The 24,925-nt window shown below is 40.1% G+C and overlaps 2 protein-coding genes across 3 annotated transcripts; both read left to right on the top strand.

Moving 5' to 3' along the window:
• Nucleotides 1-1,552: 1,552 nt before the first annotated feature.
• LOC132264145 (uncharacterized) lies at nucleotides 1,553-5,911 on the top strand. Of its 2 annotated transcripts, none has more exons than XM_059764240.1 (5): nucleotides 1,553-2,177; nucleotides 2,284-2,345; nucleotides 3,712-3,853; nucleotides 3,928-4,175; nucleotides 5,201-5,911. In XM_059764240.1, exons 1-5 carry the CDS (start codon nucleotides 2,158-2,160, stop codon nucleotides 5,788-5,790), a joined length of 1,062 nt encoding a protein of 353 aa, XP_059620223.1. In that variant the 5' UTR covers nucleotides 1,553-2,157; the 3' UTR covers nucleotides 5,791-5,911. The 2 variants fall into 2 exon arrangements, with proteins under 2 accessions (XP_059620223.1, XP_059620225.1); XM_059764242.1 differs by having other exon boundaries at nucleotides 1,555-2,177; nucleotides 3,928-4,049.
• A 14,845-nt stretch (nucleotides 5,912-20,756) lies between these two features.
• Nucleotides 20,757-24,900, top strand: LOC132264225 (nose resistant to fluoxetine protein 6-like). Its single transcript, XM_059764341.1, has 9 exons — nucleotides 20,757-20,934; nucleotides 21,024-21,262; nucleotides 21,764-21,957; nucleotides 22,022-22,243; nucleotides 22,310-22,465; nucleotides 22,987-23,199; nucleotides 23,316-23,546; nucleotides 24,313-24,442; nucleotides 24,718-24,900. The coding sequence occupies exons 1-9, from the start codon at nucleotides 20,757-20,759 to the stop codon at nucleotides 24,898-24,900; spliced, it is 1,746 nt and encodes a 581-aa protein (XP_059620324.1).
• Nucleotides 24,901-24,925: the final 25 nt, after the last annotated feature.

The raw sequence follows: 24,925 nt of genomic DNA, 5'->3' as shown, positions 1-24,925 counted from the left end.
ATCTTTGTTTGTTTTTTTCACTTTTAAGCCGAATTACGTCGATATTTTTCATCCTGCAAAAAATATGCTTGCGAAATAATCCTGAGAATACAAATTTCTCGCAATATCATATTTATTCATTTCACAATCACTGAAGAGAATTTTACTTAATCCCTCCGTGGCACAATTGATGTAATTCAGTTTTTTTTGTGTGTGTTGAACAACACGTGATTAAAATTTAATTTATCATTAATTCGGACCATTTTTGCGGATGCTAATTAAATGTCGTAATTTTTTATGCTCCAATTATTATACAGATAACTACAATAAATATTAATATTTTCGAATTATGGGAAAATCGGAAAAAATATTCCCACAGAGACCACTGAGAGGAAAATTATAATGGATTTCTCTTCTGTCTCATGCACTGTAGAAATTAATTGCAGAAAAATTGTGCACTGCAAAATTGATCGAATTCCTCATTGAACGAAAGTGCCTCAGATAATTAATGGCTTTGTCATGTTGCAACTATTTTTGAGACCCTTTACTGAAATGGTAAATGACTGAAACTTTCATACACCTTTATGTGCACTAAACTTCAATTTATGAAAGGTACAATTTCTGTAAATCTTGTTATTTTTCCCAGACAAGTTTGTGTGGCTTCTCTTGCGGAAATAAACACGCATTTGAGTGTTTGTTTGCAGACTGATTATGAAGTGTGTGTGAATCATTGTAACGACATCGTCAAATAGATATCTTCAGAGACGCAATTTTGCAGTCGCAAATCGGATGACAATCAAATTTGAACTTGTGTGATTCCTTTTCTTGTGGCATTTATCTGCAAAAGAGCTTCCTCATCGTGAAATGGATACATCGCATTTCACATTCTCAGACATTCCCTAATTGAAATGGCTGCTAAAGGGGGTAATCATTGAGTGTGTAATCGTCGTGAGTTTCCGCTGACAAATTGCCATTCGGCGCCGGTGATGAAAACACCGAAAATTCCTCCATCGCACTTTGGTTCAATCAGGAAAATTAGCTCTCACCAACTAATTGCTTCGAGTCAAACCGCCAAAACATCTCTGTATCAGCAGAAGAGGCTGACATTAATCACTTTTGAATCTCAGCGAAGCGTATGTGAGACTTCTCTTCGGGATCTCTCCACTTGTGCGGGTGTGAGCAGCAAGAGCTCCACCATCGATTTAATCTCAATTCCTCAGCGTCTTCGCTAGAGTTTCCCTTCCACCCTAAGTATCTTCTAATTTCTTCCCGTAATGATGTACAATTTATTCCATTTTCCATTCCCATATTAAATTTATCACGAATTGCGAGGCAAGAGTCAGTCATGCAAAAGTGTCTGACAAATTTTCACACACCTCCCATTATAAAGTGCTTTATGTCTAATTGGCGAGAGTGGCAAGAGTCAAGTGGGAGAAGCAGCTCGAATATTGGCTTTGTGATCAATCCCGGATTTCCCAAGGCATCGCTGACAATGGGCTGCAATTAGCTGAAATACCTAGACACGACTTGCAACACTGCTCAATGTGGTGCGTATTCGGTGGTGGGATGAGAGTGGATTTCTGCAAGTGTTTCGCCTTATCTTATCGGTCAGTGTTTTGAGGTGTTTTCCACTGATAAGCAACGATCGTGGCGCGATCAATTGAAGGCAGCCTCTCGACCAGGAGCGCCTCCCAAAGAAGCGCGAACAGCCGAAGTTGGGGAGATACAAAAACAACCTGCAAAAACCATGTGACTCTGGGTAAAATTGTGTGACTGGATGGCTCTATTCCGACGCGATCATAACTCATAAGTGGTTATATCTGTGTGGCCAATGCGATGAGTGTGAGTGCCTTGGAGGTGTAATTCAAGCTTCGACCGCTTCATGCTCATTGTTTCTCGAACCACGAAAGCACCAGCAGTGCCATACTCGGTCTAAAATATCTGTTTGCAGTCCGTAACCACACCGAATTTACTTTCTTCCTCTCTGGCCCGTGATTACGCAACGCAGTGCAACCACGAAGAGTTATCCGACTGAGGAGCCGCCGCGGACACGCTGAGCCGCCGCAGAAGTGACTTGCAGGTTAATCTTGTGATACACGGTCCTTGATAGTGTTGTGATAGTGAGAAAGAAAAAAACCGTCATCTCTATGTGGATTATCACGTGATTTCGGAGAAAAAATGTGTCGCTGCCTGCAATCGTAAGTATTCGTGAATGGGATTAGATTGTTCATCCAAAAAGGTGTCGCGCGTGTGGAAAATTTATCAAGTGTGTTTCCGAAATTAATTGAAATTCCATCCAAACAGAATATGGGAGGATTTCTACTGGCACTGTATTGAGGAAAAGTTCTGCTATGACGAGAGCATCGGTGAGTCTGTTGATCAATAGCATGCATCGCAATGAGATTCACAGCAGTGAGAATTACTAGCGAGCGCTTAATTGCACCTCGTCTACCTTTTCCATACGACCATCATCATGTTGAGCGATAGGAGAGAAAGAGGGGCACAATATTTTTTCAATGTCGAATCATATACAATACAATCGCAGCACATAAATTCACCGTCGCGCTGATTTTGCTGGTGTTAAATCCACTGGCGGAGAGTGAAAGAGCGAAGAGTGTGTTTCTCAAGAAGCGAGCCATGACTTTTGTGAATGTTCATCAGTGGATTGATTTCTCGTTTCCATTGAGATTCTGTGTAATTCTTATCTAAATACATCATGTTTAAGACATGAACTTGATATTTAGCTTCAAGAGGAAATCTCAATGCGATCAAGTACGTGAAATCGGACATTGAAATCCGATGACCGGGTAAACTTCGCACGTTTGTAGTGACTGTGATTCGAGTTACGAGAGAATTGACGATCGTAACATGAAGATTGTACTGAAGGCATTGGAAAGTTCAGATGTTTTATCTGACAAGATAGCAGAATGTAGTCAAGAAGCGTGTATTGGTTTAATTTTTACACTATTTGTGGATAAATTCACATTTCTTCCGCGTCGATGACGCGATCGAAAGAAACTTGGACTTGTCGTGGAGACAGATAACGCGATAAGATAAGAAGACCAACTCAATAACCTTCACGGACTGAGTGGCTCAAGCGAAATTAAGCAAGAACATTTCATTATCTATTCTATCTAAGCAGAGTCACGTGAAATGGGGAAAAAAAAATTTCGGAGAATTAAATTTTTTACAGAGCTTTCATGATAAATTCACAAATATTTAATTATCCCCAATATATTGTTATTATTGGCATATACACGAGTGAAACCCAGTTTTTCAACTCTGACAAGTGTACAGAAATAATACAGACATCAATGGGTATTTTTGTAATTTTAATTCCTCTATTCATTATACTGTTGAGGTTCTGGGCTATTCTGGCAGCTGATAATACCAGAGAGTTGTTGAATAAATACCATACTTTCCATATTTGCCTGTGTGCACATCAACAGAGGAATGCGACAAGAATGGCGTGACAAAAATGTGTCTTTTGCCATCATTATATTGGGGCGTTTATCTATGCAAATTGCGTCGGTTTTCTCGACATTCTTCTGCAATTGACATTGTTTGAGGCAACGCAGATTAATTGATCAATTTATCGAGAACTGCGATGAGTCGCATGATAATTCGCTCGTCTCCCAATGACCATCTCGAAAACATTCCCACTTGTTGAAGCCTTGAGAGGTCGTGCGCGTGTTTATGCCAGAAATAATGATGTTTACCTATGCCTTTCAGCTCATTACAATCCAGATGAAGATGAGTATATCGTGGCGGGAAAGGCGAAAAATGGCATGGTAGCGGAAGCCAATGCGGACAACAACAACCCACCAATTTGCGCCCAACCAATGCGAATTCAGCGCAATTGCTCAACAATAAGGTACCCAGTGATTAATTGAGATGCACTGTGGCAAGAGGCGCAGTTTGTAAAAATGTCTTCTCTCTCATGCCCAGCTCTAAAATCCACGAGGATGATTTTCATCGTGATATCCAAACGAATGTTCCAGTTTTGGCACCGGAAATTTTGGCCGTGTTCCGAAACTCACAAATTTTTCATGAGCATTCACAGAAAATAAGTAAGAATCTTTCTGCAAAGCCAACATTTATCACACACCAACAATCGACCACACAACACAATATCACAAAAGTTCAACAAGAGCAAAAAACCGATGCTGAGGAAAAGCTTTTGTCGCGCCTGGAAGGTAACGACCAATAAATACCGTGGTTGATGGCATATTCTAACACAAAAAGAAGTGTCTCCATTCACCTCTGAATACATACCAAAGTTATCCTCTTTCGCTCCCAAAAGAGATACCGCAACAGACACTCTCTCTCAAGCCTCCTTCACATCTCTCTTCTCTTCCTTTTCTATCCCTTCAGTTGCAAAAAAAAAGACAAACAGTAGCAAAAAGCGATACTGACGTGGTGTCAAGTGAAATTGGGTGATATTAATTGTCTCACTGGTTTTAAGGCCTGTTATTAATTGAGAGACATTTCTTTCGGTGGGGACTTTTAACGAGACAAATGGCTGCAAAAAATTTGTGAATTTCACTTTCTCAAAAAAAAAACAAAGCGCTCAAAGACATTCGATTAAGCCAAACAGATACTATCGTTTCTGGAACTAATAAATTGCATGCGTACTCGAAGGTAGGTTCTATCCTCCTAAGGAATTCAATTGCTTCAATTACCTGTGCAAGCTTTTCTGTCGCCTACACTCTTCTAACCACACAATTTACGCTTAACACTGTACCTTTGTCACTGACCATAAACCAATTTTAACAAAGTAATTGCAGAAGAAACACTTGTACTAAAACGCACTAACACTCTGCTCAATGAAATTCTTTTATATGCTTTAATTGCTCTCTCTTCGTCACAATGTCAGGGGGTGTTCTACTCTATCGAGAATTCTCTCTGTATTGCAAAAACACCTGTTTTTCTGCACGAACTGCACTCTTGATGCACTTTGCACCTTTCAGTTGTGTAGAAAATTGCCATCAATTGTAAGTCTCTGACTGAGAAAAGATTAACTCTCAAATTGGTCAATTTGCAGTACATAAGCTAAATCATTATCATGGGTTCGATACCTCCTGACTGTATCAGAAGTTTAGTGTAATACTGTGACAGAGTCATTTAATAGTCGTGAGCTTATCAGATACAATAAATTATTTCGTAGATAGTATGAATAATTCTCTAATATTTCCACCACTTTTTCTCTCCCACCAACAAGATGACGAGAAAGGTGAGGCTGAAGAGTTACCAAAATTGGGTGCAGTGAGCATCAGGAAGTTCTCCTCAATAGCTGAGGAGGATGAGTTTGTCTTTGAGGATCGCACGCAGAGAGCGCCGAGGTTTCTGGTGCCGCCAGAGCGACCGCGAAGCTTGAAGCATGTGCAGAGCGTTCCTCATTTGCCCATCAGACCCAGCAGCGAGACTGACATCTTCACCATTACATCGTCCTACAGTCAGATCAGTATGACGCCGGAAATTCCGTCAATCTCCTTCACCACATTACCCAAGAACTACGCCGACACGCCCTCAATCGAGATGTACCGCGAGTCGCAGAGTCTTCAGTCCATCCAGACGGCGAATTGCATGCGAACTAAGGCATTTGACTTCTCCATGCCGCGCTACTTCCGCCACTCTGAACTGTATCCGCAGGCCAGCGATCCGCCCACGCAGACGGGCAGCGTGGAGAGCATCCTGAAGAGGAGCACGTCCACGCAGAACCTCAGCCACATGGAGAAGAGCAAGAGACTCAAGGCACTGCGAGGAGCGCTGCCGCCTCTGCTCATCGCCATGGACAAAGAGAAGCACTGAGAAGAGCTTCTGCACTCACTCGTCAATGTTACCGTTTGCAAGAAATACAATCCAATACTTTATCACTGGTAGTATGAAAGACAGAACTCAGAATAAATATACACTATTGTTTATTGTTGAATTTATTGTTTATGGATGAAGACAACTCTCAGGTTAGCAGCAGAATCTGTGATTCTCCCGAGTGTAGTATTTGCCAAATGTTAAATCTCAGAGAATTGCTTCTACGAATACCATATTCGGGATTATAATTTGGATAAACATACATTTTTCACAAAAATTCTGCGTTCTGTAAATAAATTTCGTTGAGTGCAGAAGAAATGAAGAAAGAAGACGAGAATCGTGAGAACAGAGCAAACTCGCTTCATCAACATAGAATACCTGGGAGAAAAAAAAGGGGAGGAAGAAAGCATTAGATAAATCATTGTAAATTTTCCAGAATCAGACTTGAGATATCGATTGGTGCTCGTGGAAAAATGGAAGTCTATTTATCTAAGGACACGCTCGTGAAAAGTGAATAAATAGACAGGCTTAAATAGTAGTCATTTGGGTGTTTGGTTTTTTTTTGTTTGGTGAGGAATAGAATTACCCAATTCCGCCCTGCAAGCACAAACATCTGCGTGGACAAACAATCTGGGGAATTTTTCTAATTTACCGAAAAATTTGCATAATTCCTTGTTCAAACTGAGATTCATTAGAGATAACTCAGAGTTATTTGGAATGTAAGTTTACCAGAGGAGCATGTTAATGATCAGTCAGTGTTTCGTCCCGCTGGCATTTCATTTACTGTTGAACGTACAGTCAATAGTAAATCATATCATGCGAGGTGAATAAATAAATTATTCCTGCAATGATTTGCAAATATCCATATGCTTGCGCGCCATTCAATTACCGAGTCTGTTGAATTTTGGGGAAAACTTTTAAAGAGGATGGGAATGAGACAGTGTTCTGCGTGTGTAGACGTTGAATTATTGGATGATGGGCATAAAGGGACCACTTTAATTGAATTCCATATCAATAGCAATTAATTTTAGTGCATCAAAACGACCGAAATTCATTAAAATGCACTGCAAAGTGGCGGCGGACCTCAACTTTCATCTGCCACACAGTGAAATATCATTTTATTCACTTCCGTCCACCTCTCCGATGTCGCCCGGCCGCAGCGTCCGCCCCGCAAAAATGCTAACAAATGCGTGGAGTGAGCATGACTACGATAATTCAATTGAACCGTAAATCACCTGATGATGGAAGTGTACATACCAACGGCGGAGCATCGTGGCAATTGCTCTTCCTCTCGCCATCTCCCATCCCTTCGGGCGCTGGTGGCATCACGGGGGCCCCGTGAATATTTCATGCTAGGGAAATGGATCATAAAATACGAAGAAATGTCGCTCCTCATCGCCACCCACTCGACCCCACATCAGTCCCCCCATGGGCGGCGCCCCCGATACTGTAATCATTTCATTTGTGCGGTCATTCCATGGTACTTTTTGATCTGGCCAAATGCACTTTGATGGGTGGCAATTGGAGATCCGCCCGCATCGCATAGTCGCGTATTTGGACCTCAAATAACAGTTAATTGGTTTGTCATTTATAATGCTCTCATAAAGTTGCAATTTTCCATCATGCGGCCGTAACTTGTTTGTTTGAGGTGCGACAGGTGAGCGAGAACAGAGGCAAAATGACACAAACAACCTGTGCATTAAGTCAACAACATCGCTATTTATCGAACAATAATTTCGAGGAAATTCAAAGGCCCCAAATTAATTTCATGCCTCATGTGAAAGGTAATTTCGTTTATGAAAAATTCTCTTGCAAATCACATTCGAATTAATAACACAAAGTGCACTGGATTTCCTAAAAACACAAGCAAAACTTTCTCCAGGGGATAAATTTGCATCTAAAATAATTCCTTACCCAGAAAATGTTAAATGTCACTTGCAATAAACAATTATAAACTTTATATTTCTGATAAAAACTATGTCTAGCTTTCTACTTTTGGTGAACACTAAGGCTTCTGGACACGAAGAATAAACTGATGATGTAGCATGTTAAGAAAATCGATATGCTTTTTCCACAGCACGAGTTTTTTTTTTTCTCCTTCACAGAAGTAATGATGATGACCTGGAGAGTCATTGGAAGACAGCAAGCACATCAAAAGCGGACAAAAAGATGCTGAACGAAGGCGTTTGTAGACTTAAAAGTTCCTTGTTCCGCATGTTCCGTGAGAGAAATGTAATAAAAGAAAATTTTTGCTCAACATAATATTTATAATTATCACCCTCTTGGCTACCAATGTGTAAGAGAAAGTTTCAATTTAGACATTTTTGTAGAAAAATTTTGTTCGGAAACGGTTAAACGAAAGCAATAAAGTTTCATCTAAATTCCTTCGTCATTTAGTTACGATCTCACAGATGAAAAGTCTTAAGCATTCTTTGCCATTGGCAAAATATGTTCTGCGATGCCGAGAAAAATCTCTCGCCATTAAATGCTGGATGTACAAATACTACCAGAGAATCCTTTGGAGAATCATTAACAATATGACTGCGTATAATCAAGCTCTGGGTTCCTTTATTACCCATTTTATACGACGTCATTCTCTGGTTCTCTCTATTTGATTGAACATCTTCATATGGTGGTCATAATAAAAGAGATAAAATGTGTACTCATTTTGAGCTCCCGCGATAATTTTCAAGAAATGGACTTTGGCAGAATTATTTGCTAACAATTCTGCAGTATTCACTACATTTTACAATCATCTAGCGAACAATGAAACTTAAGAGAAGAGCGAAAGGTCGCGTCAAGAGTCTGGAAATGCGAAACTCAAAACCAATGCCTTAAGACATGTGAACATATCCTTAAGCCCGAATTCGTGTGGGTGAAAATCGGCACTCAATATTTGGCTGCTTTGAATAGCGAGTGTATGAACGGTGGGAACAACCCAGTGAAAGGATTAGGGCAGCCGCAGCGTGTTTCAATGGATCGGATGTATTGTTATGTACATACATTACTTCCGAGGTATCTCAGGGCGAATATTTTAATACACGTCCAATCTGCATCAAGCCCCAAACTTTCCATATTGGAATTTATATCGATTCCCGTGAATGGCACAAAACAACTCCGCAAACTCACCCTTGCGCTCACCTCTTTTGCGGGGCGGCTGAAGTGGGCAAAGTGGCGCTATATGTTGCCATTGGGGGTGAGATGATGGCTTGGGAGCGAACAGCTTTAATATAAAATTACAATTTCTCCCCGCATTTCAGCTTGGAAGATATCAGAAACAATCGCATTGAGACGCGCGGGTCTGGAGGCACTAAAAGTGGTGCGAGAAGAGAAATTGGATGGGATTTTATGTGTGAGAAGTGGAATATGGGCTTTCGGAATTAAAGTGTTTCTTTTTCAGCCACGGAAGTCTGCTACTCCTTTTAGTTTGCTGGCGAAATTCGCCCAGAGATGAACACAATTTCTATGAGCATCTCACATCGAGGCGTGCGCCATTGAGTGAAGCAGTGAATTTAATTTAAATTGAAGTCAATTTGACGATAAGGGGTTGTTTTGTCGCTGATACAATCGCACTCCCTTTCAGTAATTTTCCAACACCGCGTAATGAATAGAGATCCTCGGGATTAATTGAAATTGATTCCGCGGACAATAAATCGCACTCGACACCCTTCCAATTTTCTTAAACAAAAGCCAAATTCAAATCACAATTCCAGAAATCCAATTGCAGCCACTAATTGAAATTCTCATCAATTGCATTTTATAGAAAATTTTATTTACCATCAGAATCCTTCACAATGCCGTTCTTGCCATTCATTTGATCACCACTCTGACTGAGCATAAGCAACCCGCTCACCGCAATCCACTCGTCCTTGCTGTATATACGCGTCTTCGAAGCCTTCGACGAGTTCTTCATATTCAGCAGAATTTGCGCCAGAGCAAGAGTTTCTGGGTCGTATCTGAGTTGCTGCTCGGGTTTCACACTGAGATCCAGAGGAGTGTTCTCTTCTTGGGCGATTCCCATATTTCAAGACTCAGTGCTGACTTGCTTCAACTTTCGCTTAATAACACTTGGCTTAGACTGAAAGTCCTGGCCAAAAATCCATCTCTTTATGTGTTTTTTTTTTTTAAGAAAGATCAGGTAGACTTGAGCGACAGAAAGGAGCCCATAAAGAAATTAAAAACTATTTTGTAGATAATTAAGAACTCGTTATTTTCCTTTTATTCTGCTGCTAAGTTGAGTACATTTTAACAAGAAAACAAGAATTTGCTCCGGGTTAAGCAGTGCTAAGAATTTGTCTGCATCGTGACGTCGTTATAAATGTTATAAGAATTTTTAGAAATACACAAGTTTAGGTATTGTCAAGACCAAAAACGCTCCAGATTCTGCTCCCTATTATCGGTGGAATTATAAAATCATTTTGCATTTTAAAAGACTCAAACTTATCACACCTTCTTAGAGAGAATCTACGTAGTTCACCTAGAAGTAAACCAGATATTAATTGCCTAGTTAAGCTTATCGCCCTATCTTGGCTTTAGGACTTGAGACTGGGTAATGACATTGTGTGCTCGCCACGTCCAGACGAGAGTGTTACAGTTTTAAGTGTAACAGGAAGAAGTTGAGCTGAAGATTTGCAGCGCGGGGTGAAAAAGTGCAATTTGAAACTCAATATACTTGAGTCACGTATGAGCAGTAAGTGAGCCACCCTTATCTTGTGCATCGCTCACGATAATGCTCCGCAGGGAAAACTCCGGTGTTTGCTGAGGAAGTTTAATTCACGACTGGGATTGTAATGCAGTGCAAACACCTTTCGAGTGGGGTGTTTTCACTATGAAAAGAGGGCTTTCAGCGCACTCCAGTCAGTCACGCGCCAATGAGATTCCGATAAGATGGCTTGTCTGTGTCCCGTGGAAAATGCAACTTTCCCGATATGTGCAGTCTGCATGCAAAATTTCGAGCTGCACCACATATATTTGGGTCTCCAGAATAAGTGAATTTCTGTTGATTCATCGCGTCTAGCATTTCAGTATCAGGTGCAGCGACGATGTGCTGTGTATCTTCACCTTCTCTTCTGGGGTTTCTTTTTAACATAGAGCCGTATCACTTTCTCATTATCGCCTGAATTGTCGGATAAATTTATCGCCGTGTGCAAGACGAGCTTCCAAGAAGACGCGAGCTTTATCGAGAACGTCCCTCGTGAAGGTACTTAAAACACAGGCTAATTAGAATGTAATAAAAAGGGAAATGTATGTACTTCAGTAAAAGGTATTTTTTTCTTTTTCGCTTCAAAGTGTAGCAATTTATTTGTGGTGATCTTCTAAAAACCTGACCGAAGAATGTCGCACGAAATTATTCGTCATACAGACGATGAATACCAAACAGCATTTACTCACCTTTCGTCATGTAATAGCGACCCATCCAACCTTTCGCCCACTTTTACGGCAGGACACTTTCGCTCTCGTTGGCGTAAAAATTTAAAATTATTTCTTACGCTCCTCTAAAAATGCTCCTCGTCATCGTTTTCATCTCATTCCTCTCTCACTATCGCACATCGTCTCTGCTACAGAAATGAGCTCCCAAATGCACAAAACTTCGCATCTCCTATGATATGCTTTCGACCCACTTTTTTTCCGTGGACACATTCGCAAACGAGCCCTCATTCCGCCCTCGAGTGCGAGTAGCAGAAATCACCTAACAATGGTGAAATACAATACAAGTAAAAGAGATTGTGAATAATTTATCATGTCTGATGATAAAATTTATATACGAAAGTTTCTCCAACATCTGCGCGAACTCATGGAGGGTGGTTGTGGAGAACCTTTTCACATTTTATGACTGTGACGAGTGCACTTTTGTCCGCTTTGGCTTGCTCATGGTATCCAACATAGTTAACGACACACCACATTCAATCGTATTTGCTCCAACTTTGGACACATTTTTCAAACCAAGCCAGAGGAAGACACTCTTCTCAAACTATTTTCTATTCTCATCCGGTGGTATGTTTACGATATCACATGAAGTGGAAATATTTCAATTTTTGGGGAGAGAAAATGAGTTAAGCCGTTTGCAATTGAGTCAGAGGATTTTCAATCGTGCTTTAGTGAAATTGCACAGGAATTTTGAGGAATGCAGAACATTTGTCTTTGACGTTGTTTCACTGACAATCTCAAACGCATGCTTTTGTGCTTTCTCATAATGAAATAAGAGGAAATATATAGAGGATTTGCATTGTCGTTATTCTCGATTGACGCAATTGAACTGATTGATTTATTTCACAATCTAATGCCTCTTCCTGTGGATTAAGAAGAGCACAGAAAATTGTTACAATTTTCCTCATTTTCTCTAATAAATCACGTAATATCAATATAGATGCGAAGCAGTGATCTGAGATATTTAAAATCCCTCAAAAAGTCTCTATAAATCTCATTGGGAGTTGTCAAATTTATAAGAGCACATGAAATGGAAGAAAAAAATAATTTTCCCAATGAGTAAATGAATAAATTGTCCCCTCGAGGAGAGTGAAGTAAATCCCAGGGATTGGAGTGTCTTCTTTGGCTCTTGTGAGCCATCTGTGGACATTGAATTGGCGAGGAAATTAATTTATCGGTGTCACAGCTTAATCCGATGGAGGGAAAAATGTCGTTTTTCTCTCATAATAAAAGGGTAAGTTGACAAAAATTGCGAATATCGTGCGAGGGTGGAAGTTTTCCTTCCGAGAAGAGGCACGGAAAAAAATGGAGAATATCCCGAGACATTGAGAATTCAATGTGAGTCATGATGAGATTGTGGCTTTTGTGATGAGAAAGGGAAAGTGGAAGGAGTCTCATCATAATTCATCATTCAAGTTAGTCATAATATTATCATTTATTCCTACTGAGAATACTCTGACGGTGCGGCGGGCCAGCTGCTGGCAATTTGTTGTTCCGCACTCCCACACCTCGTCGGAGCTCCTGTAAGTTTCTTGTCTTTTCGTCAAGAAATTTATAATGCAGACCCACTCAGCGGAGTTTTCCTCCTCAGTGCGCCCAAATAAACGATCTCTCGGTGACCCGAAAGTTCAATGCCATGCCTTAGGAGCTTTGTGTAGGTTGATCTGAGCCACCAACATGTATGGATCCACTGTATGTATATTTCAAACATAGCAATTTGCGTACTTTATTAAACTAATATTTAAACTACGATATTTGGTTCATGCTCCGTGTTTGGATTGAAAATTTTTACTGCCAACAATTAAATTCATAACTCGTCAGACATCGTCAGCATGCAGGAATACAATTGAATTTGCGCCTGTTTGCAAATCCGGCACTCATGAGAAAAAGTCATAGTAATCCAATTTGATCTTCAATGTGCTATTTTTAGGACAATTTGCACAAATCTCTGTCAATTACTACAATTAATAAACACTGGACTTGATTGCCTCGACATGGGGATAAAGGAATTTGTGTCACTCTTTTCAGACTTGTCAATTGATTGCAGAGTCACTTTTATATCAAGAGAGTGACTTTCAATCAAAAAAAGCAGAATTAAGCTTTACAGCTGAAGAATAAATATCGTCTGTGGTTTTTGCGGAGGATTTTCATTAGCGAATGAGCAAGAAAATCCGAGACTTTTAGCTGGGTTAGTTGTCTTGGGCCACTCTCCAACCCACTGGAAAAGTGATTTCCAAGTACGTGCAATAAAATATCTCCTCTTTCTTCTCTCGAGAATGGCGCTGAGTGAATTGTCTCGCCGGAGCCAGAAAATGCATGGAGTTCAGATGGTGTTTGTCGTGGACAAACATCAATTCATTTCAACGATCCCACAAGTTTATTTTTGCACCAGAGCATGTGGAGAAAGCACCACGATGAGAATCAATCGTCGTCTGAAGTTTTAAATGTGCGCTATGCAAGAAAAGCTCAAACATAGTGAACACATTTAAAGTTTTTCACTTTTGAATTTTTCGGCGCTTCATATACTTTTGCCACAGAAGCAGATTGAATTTCTGGCCGTCTGTGGTGCACTTTCATTAAAAATTTAATGGACACAAAATAAATTTTTCCTCTTGCGAGTCCATTGTTCGATGCACTCGCCGTACAATGTTCTCCTCGTTGGTTAACCATCAAAATCACTCTGAGCCTTTTAATGGCTCCCGGTGAGAGAGCGAAAGGCCATTTGACGGACACAATGAAGCCACCTTGCTCAATGGACACTCTCAAGTTATTTCTTCATCAGCCACTGACGACATGATGAAAATTCCCAGGCATTGACGCCACACGCAGGAAGAACCAGGAGCACGTGATCGTTGTCAAATTGCTTTCCTTTCCCGTCCACTTGATTGTGTCTTTCATACACTGTATCGTGCATCGGATTTGCTTATTATTTCGCCAGAAAACGTGCCAATCGACATGGTAGAGTGACCATAATAAGCTTGATGGTGGATATTTTTTTATTCAGATTCAACAGAAGCGCACGTAATTCTAAGCAATTTTCTATTTATCCACGTTTCATCTCTTATTTCATACAATTGAATACTTGATTGAATATATATTTTTTTCTGTTCTATTTATACACGAAATTTCCTTACTTTTTACAGCTGCCAAATTGAATTTTGTTGTCACATTAAAATTTTAATCCAATAATTTGCCACAGAATTATTTAGAATACCTTTTGTGAAGTGAAATCCCAACAAACGACATTGCAAAACCCTTTCAGGATTTTCATTATAAATGTTAATCTGTGTTGCTATTTAGATGATTTTTGCCACTATTCGACACTGGCTATGTACAGCTTTGCTATTTACATTTATCGGTGTGATATTTACTCGTTCTGAAGTTGTTTTCTATCCCTTGTTTGGCTTCTCCAAACAATCCGCATAAATCATTCAGCGCGCAAGAGCTTGATTTGATTGAGGATCAAAATGAAATATGCATCAAACAGACAAGGCATCCGTTTGTCAAACTTTGTTCATTATGCGTTGTAGAACATTGCATGATTAAAAGCTCTGGTGGTGGGATAAAAAGCTCCTAAACCCACGGTGAATCACATTCGCATGGGAGTTGCCACAAGGAATGTGGCAAGTTGCTCAAAATTAAATTTGTTTCAAGTTTGTAAATGCTGAGTGGGAGTGTGTGTGTGTAGGTTGTGAATGTAGTATCTTGAAATTATGAAATACAACTAGCTTAAATGGATTTGTCAAATGTCACACATGAAATGCAGGTTGAAGAGTGAAAAGCACACGTCGTCGTGCATGAAACTTTCCTTTTCGCCCCTCCCTGGAGGTGCAATCTTTGGGGAATTTTCACAGCTTTGGCGCGACGTGATGATAAGATGGGAAAAAGCTGGGTAATGGGGTTAAATGTAAATCATTAATAGGATGTGATTGCGATATGTTGGGGCATGTGAGAGCCCCTGAAATGCGGAAATTTCCTGCTCGGCACGGCGGATGATGGATAAATAAATACAGTGGCGGATGGAAGTATCTTCGGCACAATAGACGTGCGGTGAATGTGAGAAATATGACAGAGCCTTAACAACTCTGAACAATGGCATGTGTTAATATCTTCATTCAGCCGCACGGCATTAATCAAGCTCCTTTCGACGGCGACAGGATGTGTGCTGGGAGTTTGCAGATGAAGGTGAATACGGTGATGCAGAGCAAACATTTGGGTTGCACGGTGGATGCACCATCGTTTTCAGTGCCATATTCAGCGTATTATTTAATATGAGAGGAAAATTGAAACACATCCTCGCTATGTGCACTGCTTCGAGCCGATGCCGATGGTTGTTTTCACAAGAACTTTAGAGGAGCTCTTAATGTGCAATTACTATTAAATGCCACTAACACACTCCCGATATTTTCCTTTTAGTGCTATCACAGGAGACAAATGAGATTACCTATTCCACTCACTTCTTAGCAAAATTTCCACCATACACTATACAATTTCCGAAGGAGGACGATTTATGAAGATTAAGGAAGCTTCTAATTTGAATTAGAACTATATAGCTAACTTGCAAACTTCAGCACAGTGAAAAATAAATTGGGAAAATTGTTGATTCACACCGAATTGTTGTTATACTCTCGAATTCAATTAGTTTCTGTTTTAACACCACAAATTCAAACACTAATTTCATTTCCAAAGTTTTCCAACTCTTTTTCCCGATGACAGGAAGGAAAACCGCAATTAAAAATTTCTGCCATTGTCAAATTACCACCTCATCCGAAGACTTTTGCATGAATGTGGCGTTACAAAAACTTTCCGACAAGTCTCATTTCTTTTTGTTAGGATATTTGTGTGGAGGAATTTTGAGCTGAAACCTCACCGAGTAGAACAATTATTCCTTGGCGTAAAGCATGAGAATATGAAGTTTTGAACAGAGTGGAAAACTACATAAGCATAATTCGATACTCGGTCTCACAGAATGAGGTCACAAGGCTATGTTATGAGATTTCTCAGCCTCTAGCGGTGGAAAGTATTCTTTTATCATATTATTCAATTTGCTCTTAATTAGAGAGTAGTAAAATATCCTCAACATCCAAAGAACATTCGTCGTGGATGATTTTTCTGGGTTTCCTGGATTCGAGAATTGTATTTGTGCGATGGATTTTCATATAATATCTAAATCGCTATCACACTGAAGATTAATGAAACATTAATGAAGCATCAATTTTCAGGAAATCCTATGTATATTTCTCGTCACAAATGGAATTCATTTGCTTAATTACAGCAAATTTCGAGCATGCGTTCAACTTTGGCACACACATTCGCACAACTTAATGTATTTGCCAAAGAAAATCCATGAGATTTCGTGCGGAAGTGCGATGGAACATCTTGATATCTCTACTTTGCCTCAAACTCCGCATATATCTCTGGGAGTCTCGAGATGGAGAGATTTTCTGCATAAGATTTATTCCATCACGCTTATTTATTATTCTCTATCATAAATACTTGCTATGATATTCTTGCATTTGGAAGAAAATAAGGATGAGAAATATTCAAATGAAAGCAATTTATGGAGTCTTTCTTCTCCCTATTTTCACTTGAAAATCTTGCCTGGAGGAACAAGAGTGATATGGGAATGATTCTCAGCTTTAATTGCTTCAATAAAGCACACAAATGCTTCTCAAAGGCTGATATCGCTATTTATACCTACAAATTTACTGCGATGGCTGCGATTCTTTGTGTTTTCTAAGTCCTAATCAATCTACATATCTGCAATGCCGAAGATCGCACATGGAGGAGCTTCCGTGATTTTGCCAGATAAATTGCACGTGCTCAATATTTTATACATAGCGAAAGTCCTGCTTTTGACACGCCCTATTAATATTGAGACACATGCAAAAAGAACCAATAAACTTTTTCTGTGTCACCAAATTATACGCTCAATGCAACAGTTGCTGGTGCGAAAATGATTCCCTAATGAACAATTTTTCATGTTGGCTGAACAAATGACTAAGGAAATCGATCATGGAACGCTATTGAGGGTGAATTAATTGTCATTCCAGTGCTCATTTCCTCGGGTGAAAATCCCATTGGGCTTTTCAGGTGAAACAGAGGCGCACTTCTTCTGATTTGTTTCATGTGAAGAAGAGGGAAGAAATTGATTTGTATTGTTGTAACCACAAAATACACCACGGATATCTAATGAATCTTTCTGCCACAAAAGATTAATCGAGTTTTTGACTTTCCTTCCTCCCGCTTTTCCACATTTTCCCCACTATAGACAGAAACCCAAAAAAGTTTATGTGCTTTGCGAACTTGCCTCTCTCAGTGTGTGACGAAATTGAGGACAGCGAGGGAGAATGAGATGGAAAAAAATCGAGCTTTTATGTAACAATGTAGCTTTTAGAAGATTGTTCTTGGAGTTGAATATCTTTGCATTGGAAAAGGTGGCAACGAGAGTGCCATTCACACAAAATTACCAAAGTAAAACTTGCTTTTTACTATATGTGGAGTATTTCTCTTGCCAATTCTCCACATGCTCAGAGTTCCTATAAACGATGAGAAATATGTTTACGATCTCAGTGGTTACATATTAAACAAGAGCATGAGAAAGGAACGTGAAAAATATAATGATGGTCTTTGACATCAATTTCCTCTCTTTTATTCTGCCACTCTGCAAGAGATGACCTTTTTCGAGAAAAAAAAATTGTGTTCCACTGAGCTTTCCAAAGTGGAAACAAATTACGCCTAAAAGCTGTACAAATTTTCAAGCACGCTTCGCAGCATTCGTAGTCCATCAGACGAATGAAATTTAAATTACAAATTTAACTGTATAAAACAACGTTCATTTGTAAGATGTTTCCATACAATTCGAGCTACTCTAACAAATTCCCTAGACAAAACATAGAAACTGTACAAAATGCACTTGAAGGCACTTTTCACTTAGTAAAATCTTAGGTAGATAGATAATATTGATTGAACTGTATACGCTGAACCCTTTAATGTAACTACAAAAATATTAAATTTCTTGAATTGTTATTGTTCTCTAACTGCATTAATTGAGAGTCAGATTAGCACGCGAGGAATAGTCTAGAAAAATTGATGTCAACACAATATAAACTAGACTTGACCTTTGAATCTGGGTAGTTAAATTTACTTCCAACCGAAACTTGTGAAATTCCTTTATCTACCATCATTATTATTGGGATTTCGAAAAAAAACCACTTGATTTTTATGTCAAAGTCAGTCAAATCCCTTATAAAATTGCTCTTCTTTCGGCTTTGTTCAATTTATTTTCTTAATCATTTTCTTCTAGAAAAGTCTTTTTGAAGGTTTACGCGACTATAACAAGTTGTCGGAAGAAGTGATGTGTGATTAAATACATTGATTATGTTGTGATCTTAGAAAATTAGCGGAATGTTGCGTGTTTGGCCAATTTTACGGCCAGTTATCGTACAAGATCAAGAGACACCCAGGTCAGCCTTCACAGAAAGGTGATGTTTACTGGAAAAAAAAATAAACGTGCGCGGCAAATGCAGTCAATGGAGTTTCAGAATTTGCCCAATATAATTAAAGTTTCGGTGAGTGGGATATGAAGAAATTGTGAAATTCACATTTCTGTGCACACTCTGTTGAGCAAGGTCAGGCATCTTTTACACACACACCGACTTAATCCGTCTGCCAATTGAGCCCAGGTAAACGCATAGTCTCGAGTAATCCGCCGTAAATTACAAAGTCTAATTTTCAGCATCGCTTTTTTCATCTCGTCCCTCTTTGAAATATGCACAATGGGAGATTTTGATGAAAATGAAAGTACGATGTGTATGATTTGTGTGTCAGGAGGGCGCATTTCATACACCGTCGGACTTTTTGCCGGCTGCGCGACAAAAGGCATGAACTTCTCTCTGTTGAAAGCTCTTGAAAGGTTGCAATGGAGACGCCTGGTGGGCAATTAAAGTCAGCTAGAAAAAAAAGGCAATTTTATTGCAACAAAACTCTTTAGAAATTTCATTTGAAGACAAGAAAAAAACCAAACTGCAGAAAGATATGAAAACGATGAATTGGAGAGAAAAAAAGGCGCGTGAAGTAATATTTGTTTTTTTTACATAATAAGTGTTTCTAAGGTCACTTTTTTGATTGTCCAAATTCCCTCCTCAATTTCACGATCACAGTGTTTGGGAGATGCAAACACGCGAGTGAAATTGGATGTCGATAAAGTATTTCCATACTATGCGGTGACTGAAGATGCTCAAATATGCAAAACCGATGCGACAATGACGTTCCAATTTACCATGAAGAACTTCCCGTGTTTGTTGGGTCACATTGGGTCAAATTTTCTCCAAGTTCACTCACCACCAATGCCAGAGACTCCTCTTCCTCGTCACTAAATCACACTGCATAGTGTTATCATTGAAACAGGATAATCTGTCATTTTATCTCAACTCCAATAACAAATCACTTGATTGCGCTCCATAATTTGTCAATTATTATTTAATTCCCAGCAACTTGCTCAATATCACTCAATATCATCGCAATTCAGTGTCAGTGACTTTCAGAAATCGAAGTATTTTCGTATAATCACTCAACAGATTCAATTAATAAAATATCCAACAAAATATTCCGTTGCGACACATCATTAATAAAGAATTACACCAATTATTAAAAGGATGTGATTCTAAGATGATTTTCCATAGTGAAAATGTCGTAAGAATTATAATAGGTTTTTGCAAAGGTATTTCCTTTCTTGTCATTAAAAATGTATCACTTTATCTGTTGTCATTATTCATGAGAATTTTTGTTATTGCGAAAAATATACCCATTTTCATGAAACCGAGTACAAGTTTTTCCATCTCTTTTTGCTCCTCCAATTCCCACAGTCTTTATTAAGGAAACTTTCATGAAATTCATCCACCACTTCAATGAGCTTCCGTTCGCCGCTTAAAGTGCGAAGAAGCACAACAGGAATCTGCAAGACACGCGGTGTGCGTTCTCAAAACAAACGACGGGAAAAATTGCACAAGACGCGAAAGCATTAACTTTGGTCTTAATGCATAATGAAATTTGTCTTTGACCACGATATGATGGGGAGTTGCATAAATTTGGATGAGAATAAAAAATGGACGCGGTGTGTGTGGAGCAGCGAAGTCCGAAGAGTGGTGGGAAAACTATACAACACCATCATCAGTCTTGATTTCCAAAATCGCCAATCATTCATTCACCAGCGAGACAGTGAAGACAGTGGTTGGGATTTGTCTTGAGTGTTGGCCATCGAGTGTCCTGCAAGATTTAAATTTATTGGCTCTCGGCCACGAGACGGAGTGTGAGAACTTTCAGTGCGCTGTGCAAGAAGTTGTGTTTCTTGGTGAACTTCCTCGGCCAGTGAGTGAACAATGGCCACGCAATTGTGCTGCTCCAGTGATGATAAGTGACAGAGTGGACAATCGCCCTCGGAGACATCGAATTGTCTCGTTTAATTGATAGTTTGTGTCTGTGTATTTCACTTCCTTTTGCTGTGATTCAACGCGTGTCCAAGTGTAATGCTGGCCGAAATGAAAGTGTTTCTCGTGCTGGCGACTCTCGCCCTCGTGCGCGCCCATCCCACGTCGAGCCTCCTGGAAGGCATCCTGGCGGTAAATTACAGCAGCACGGCGGCGTCAGAGTGGTGCCAAGGTGATCTGCAGATTGTGGAGGACGCCCTGAGGGCGCAGGACATTTGGGCAATGAAATGTAATGATATGCATCGCAGATGCAAGATTAGAGCACGTGTGTGTGTGCGCGCCTAATCCCGAAATTGAAATGTTTTGCATTCTCCGCAGTGTTGGATGCGTCGGGGCGCATCGAGTCGGGATTTGTGTGGGGCAACAACTTCTGGCTCGGCTCAAAGTCCTCGTGCGCCCGCCTCGCCCGCCCCTATCCCGTCTCCCTGTCCGCCAGATTTTCGCGCAACAACGTGCCCCACTTGACAGACATTGCGGCACCAATTCCTGTGATATATCGCGTCATTTACGTGCGACACTCTTCCCGCCTTCAGCTCGACATGAAAATACTGGATCTGGTATTAAGCTCCACCGTTCCATTGGAGGGATTCCCTCCTGCGCCTCGCCACACTCCTATTTATCCTAGATACACATCCCCTTTTCACCGCCACCATTTTTTGCCGCCGGTACACTCAGTGATAGTGAAAATGTGCAGCAAAAAAAGCCTACACTCGTATTTTTCAGGGTGATTAAATTTGAATCACTTCACACACGAGAGGCCTTAAAAATGAAAGTATATGCTTCGAGGGCTTCGATGTGTTATGAAAATGGTGCACTGTCTTTCGAGTCAGTCAGTTTTTGGCCGTATTTTGTTACAATTTTCAAACTAGAATTCATTCAAATCAATCTTATAGTGTGATAGAATTTAGTATTAAAGCTGAAGTGCTAATCTGAGTTGCAAATCCTGCACACAAGTCATGCTTTTCCTGAGTGTATCAGGCCAATATGCAAAAATGAGTGAATACTCGTGACGGAAGATAAATTTATTTTATTCCACTTTCTGTCACACATTTTTCCAGTCTGTCCTGCACATTGGTCTCTGTTTGCCGACAAATTGCAGCAATAATGACACGGAAATTCTAGTGACTCAATTGCTGGCCGATGTAAATTCTGCGGCAAGTGAGATACTTGGCAAAAATGCCACTGTTCTGCACAGCAAGAGTCTTCAGCTGAGAGATACATTCTACCGAAATCCCCTGGTAATTTCATCAATGTGAGTATGTTTCCACTTGACAGCGAGAAGAAATCGACAATAATCCCACTTTGCTACCTTAAAGTGTCCTTCTGGCAATTATGGTGAGCCTGAGTGCTGTCTGTTCACTGTACAACCTGTTGATGTGCAGAGGAGCCCAGGATGATTGCCAAATTAACAAGGAGGACTCAAGGAGTCTCAATATCTTTGAGAAATTCATCACATGCTTCTCAATTCATCACAACGCCGTCATCGTGTTCAACCACGAACTTGGGAAATCCTCCGTGCCGGTGATTCATGGGCTCAGGTTGGAGACTTTCTAATTGATTTATTGCCCACATAGAAATGGCCCAAATTGTCTGATTTATCGCAGAGCACTCACAATGTTCTGGATCATCACCGGACACATCTTCTTCTATGCACTGGCGAGCACCAAGAATTTCCAGCGCGTTCTCACGTACACGAAGGAATGGTTCATGCAGCCGTTCAATGCAGCAGCCACAGGAGTGGACACGTTCTTCGTTATCAGGTATAAGATAAACTTTATTCGCTGTACAGTGTCGATTCAGCTACGCAGAATACTTCCATGAGGGCCAAATAAATGGCACGTAAAATATCCAGCAATATATAAAACATCGTATCGTTTGCAATTCACTTGCTTCATCACAAACTTTGGCGCTATGCACAATGAAAATATGATTGTACACGGCTATTTTGGGCAAGTGTTTTAGAACCCGTGCTGTGCATATGACTGTGCTATCTATTCATACGATGGGAATTGACTGTGTGATGAAATGCAAGCGATGAATTTTGAGTATTTGCAATTTTCGATAAAATATTCCTATTTATTCATTTTTGGGCAAATACAACGCATATTTTAGTAATCTGCACGATCTGCACACCAAACGAAATTCATGCTTTTCACTTTATTCGCTGTGCGACTATGGAATATGTGGGAGGAAAATATTTGCCGTGTTCATCCATTATATTTGACCGAATTTTCCGGCTCAACATTGATCTGAGTAGAAATTATTCTGTCAACTTTTTCAGCGGTTTCCTGCTGGCGTACCTTTACTTTGAGTCCTACATGAAGAAGCCAAAGAAAGACGGCGTCATCGCGTTCTGCAAGAGTGTCTTCAGTCGTGTCCTGAGAATTGCGCCATCGTACTACACAATTCTCCTCTTCTCCATCATAATTGGAATTTACTTGAAGGATAAGTCACAATTTCACTTGCTGGAGAACATCGAAGAGAATTGCACAAAGTTTGTTCACATTTTACAGCTAACACACAAGCAAAACAAACACACTGACATCTTCACCATATCTTAATCATATCCAAATTAATTCCGCGATTTTTGACATTGAATTCCATGTGAAGATACTGGTGGCGCAATGTGCTCTTCATTAACAACTTCTTCCCATTCTCCGAGATCTGTCTCACGTGGAGTTGGTATCTCAGCGTGGATTTACAATGTTTCATCATCACGACTCTCTGTCTTGTCATCTGGAGCCGCAGTCAGAGATTAGCCACGGCACTGTTCATTGTCATCTTCCTCACGGCCACATTCTTCAACTCCTACCTTGGATATGTCCTCAACTTTGACTTCAAGTGAGTCCTTATTTGACTCGCATTTGACAGCATCTCGCAGTCAAAGAGTTTTATTTTAAATATTGTTAACGTGTTGCTGGGCCTTTCACATAATTAGTGCGATTGTGCATGAGAATTACACTGATATGTTGTAAATTATACACCAGATATACCAGTTTCAAGTGCACATTGCAGAAAGTTAACCATAATCCTTGACTAAATAACATCCACAGGTTTGCACTCATGGAATATTTTTTAATCCACCGCACTATAATTACAGTTAACGAATTTACCCTCATGAATGAGTGATTAATAATATTATGTTATTAAATTTAAAAATAAGGGATTTTTAGGTAAACTCTTGCACACGCTTCATTATGTCGGCTTTAAAGGACAGGTTTATCTCTTTAAAGAACATTTTGGCGTTGATAAAGTCTGTGGTGTTGTTAGAGCATGTCTTATGGACACAAAAAAAAAAGTTGGTGTGAAGAGTTCAGATGTGTGCAAAAATCCCAAGGAAACTCTTAAACTTCTTCGCCAACGTGAGAGATTGAGTAGATAAAGTTCACGACGACGACAATCATAGGCAAAATGTTGAGATAAGTTATGGTTAAATTTGTTCGCCACAGCAGCGAGTCAAAAAAACAATGCATATGCGATTGTATTGGAGTGATTATTATGAAATACTACTAATTCCATGGCACAGAGACTGCAGTGACAAATAGAAAAATTGCTCACCGCAAAATTGAGAGAAATAATCTCACGCTGTGTGCTTTGCCATTTGCAGATACGACGTGGAATTCAACAGCATCGATTTCCTGTACACGCCAGTGTGGTCGAGGATTCCTGTTTACTTCTGCGGTGTCCTCGCCGGATGGTTTTTGAGCACGTTCAACCGAAAGCTCTACCTCAAAAGGGTAAAGCTCTCACTTCCGTTGATTAGAATTTAACATGCCGCTACAGCGAAGCGAGGGCAAAAATTCTCTTATGGCATAATTTTCCTCCCCTTTTGTCATTTGCGCGCTCTCCATGTGAAATTTTCATGAAAGCGCCCGGCAAAGTCAGCAAGCTGGCAAATACAAAATTCATGACATTATTTTTCGGAGTTCATAACCCACATTTTGCCTGATGATTATTTCTTCCTTTCTGGAGCGATGAGTGTGAAAATCTTACTTTATATCCTCTCCGGCAGTCTATCATCCATGGCTGCTGGCTCCTAACCGCATGCACCGCAATTCTTCTCATTTTCGGCCGGATGCTGAACCACCTGCCCGCCGTGGCGTCAATGTGGTACTGCGGCTTCGGAAAAACCGCCTGGGCCATGGGCATATCGTGGATTATCATCGCCTGCGCCACAGGACACGGCGGTAAGTGATTTCATCCTCCACTGCATTCCAATT

The sequence above is a fragment of the Phlebotomus argentipes genome, unplaced genomic scaffold (genome assembly GCF_947086385.1).
Source record: "Phlebotomus argentipes unplaced genomic scaffold, Phlebotomus argentipes genome assembly contig_32, whole genome shotgun sequence".
Taxonomy (NCBI): Eukaryota; Metazoa; Arthropoda; class Insecta; order Diptera; family Psychodidae; genus Phlebotomus; species Phlebotomus argentipes.
This window is presented reverse-complemented; position numbering and strand designations above follow the sequence as displayed.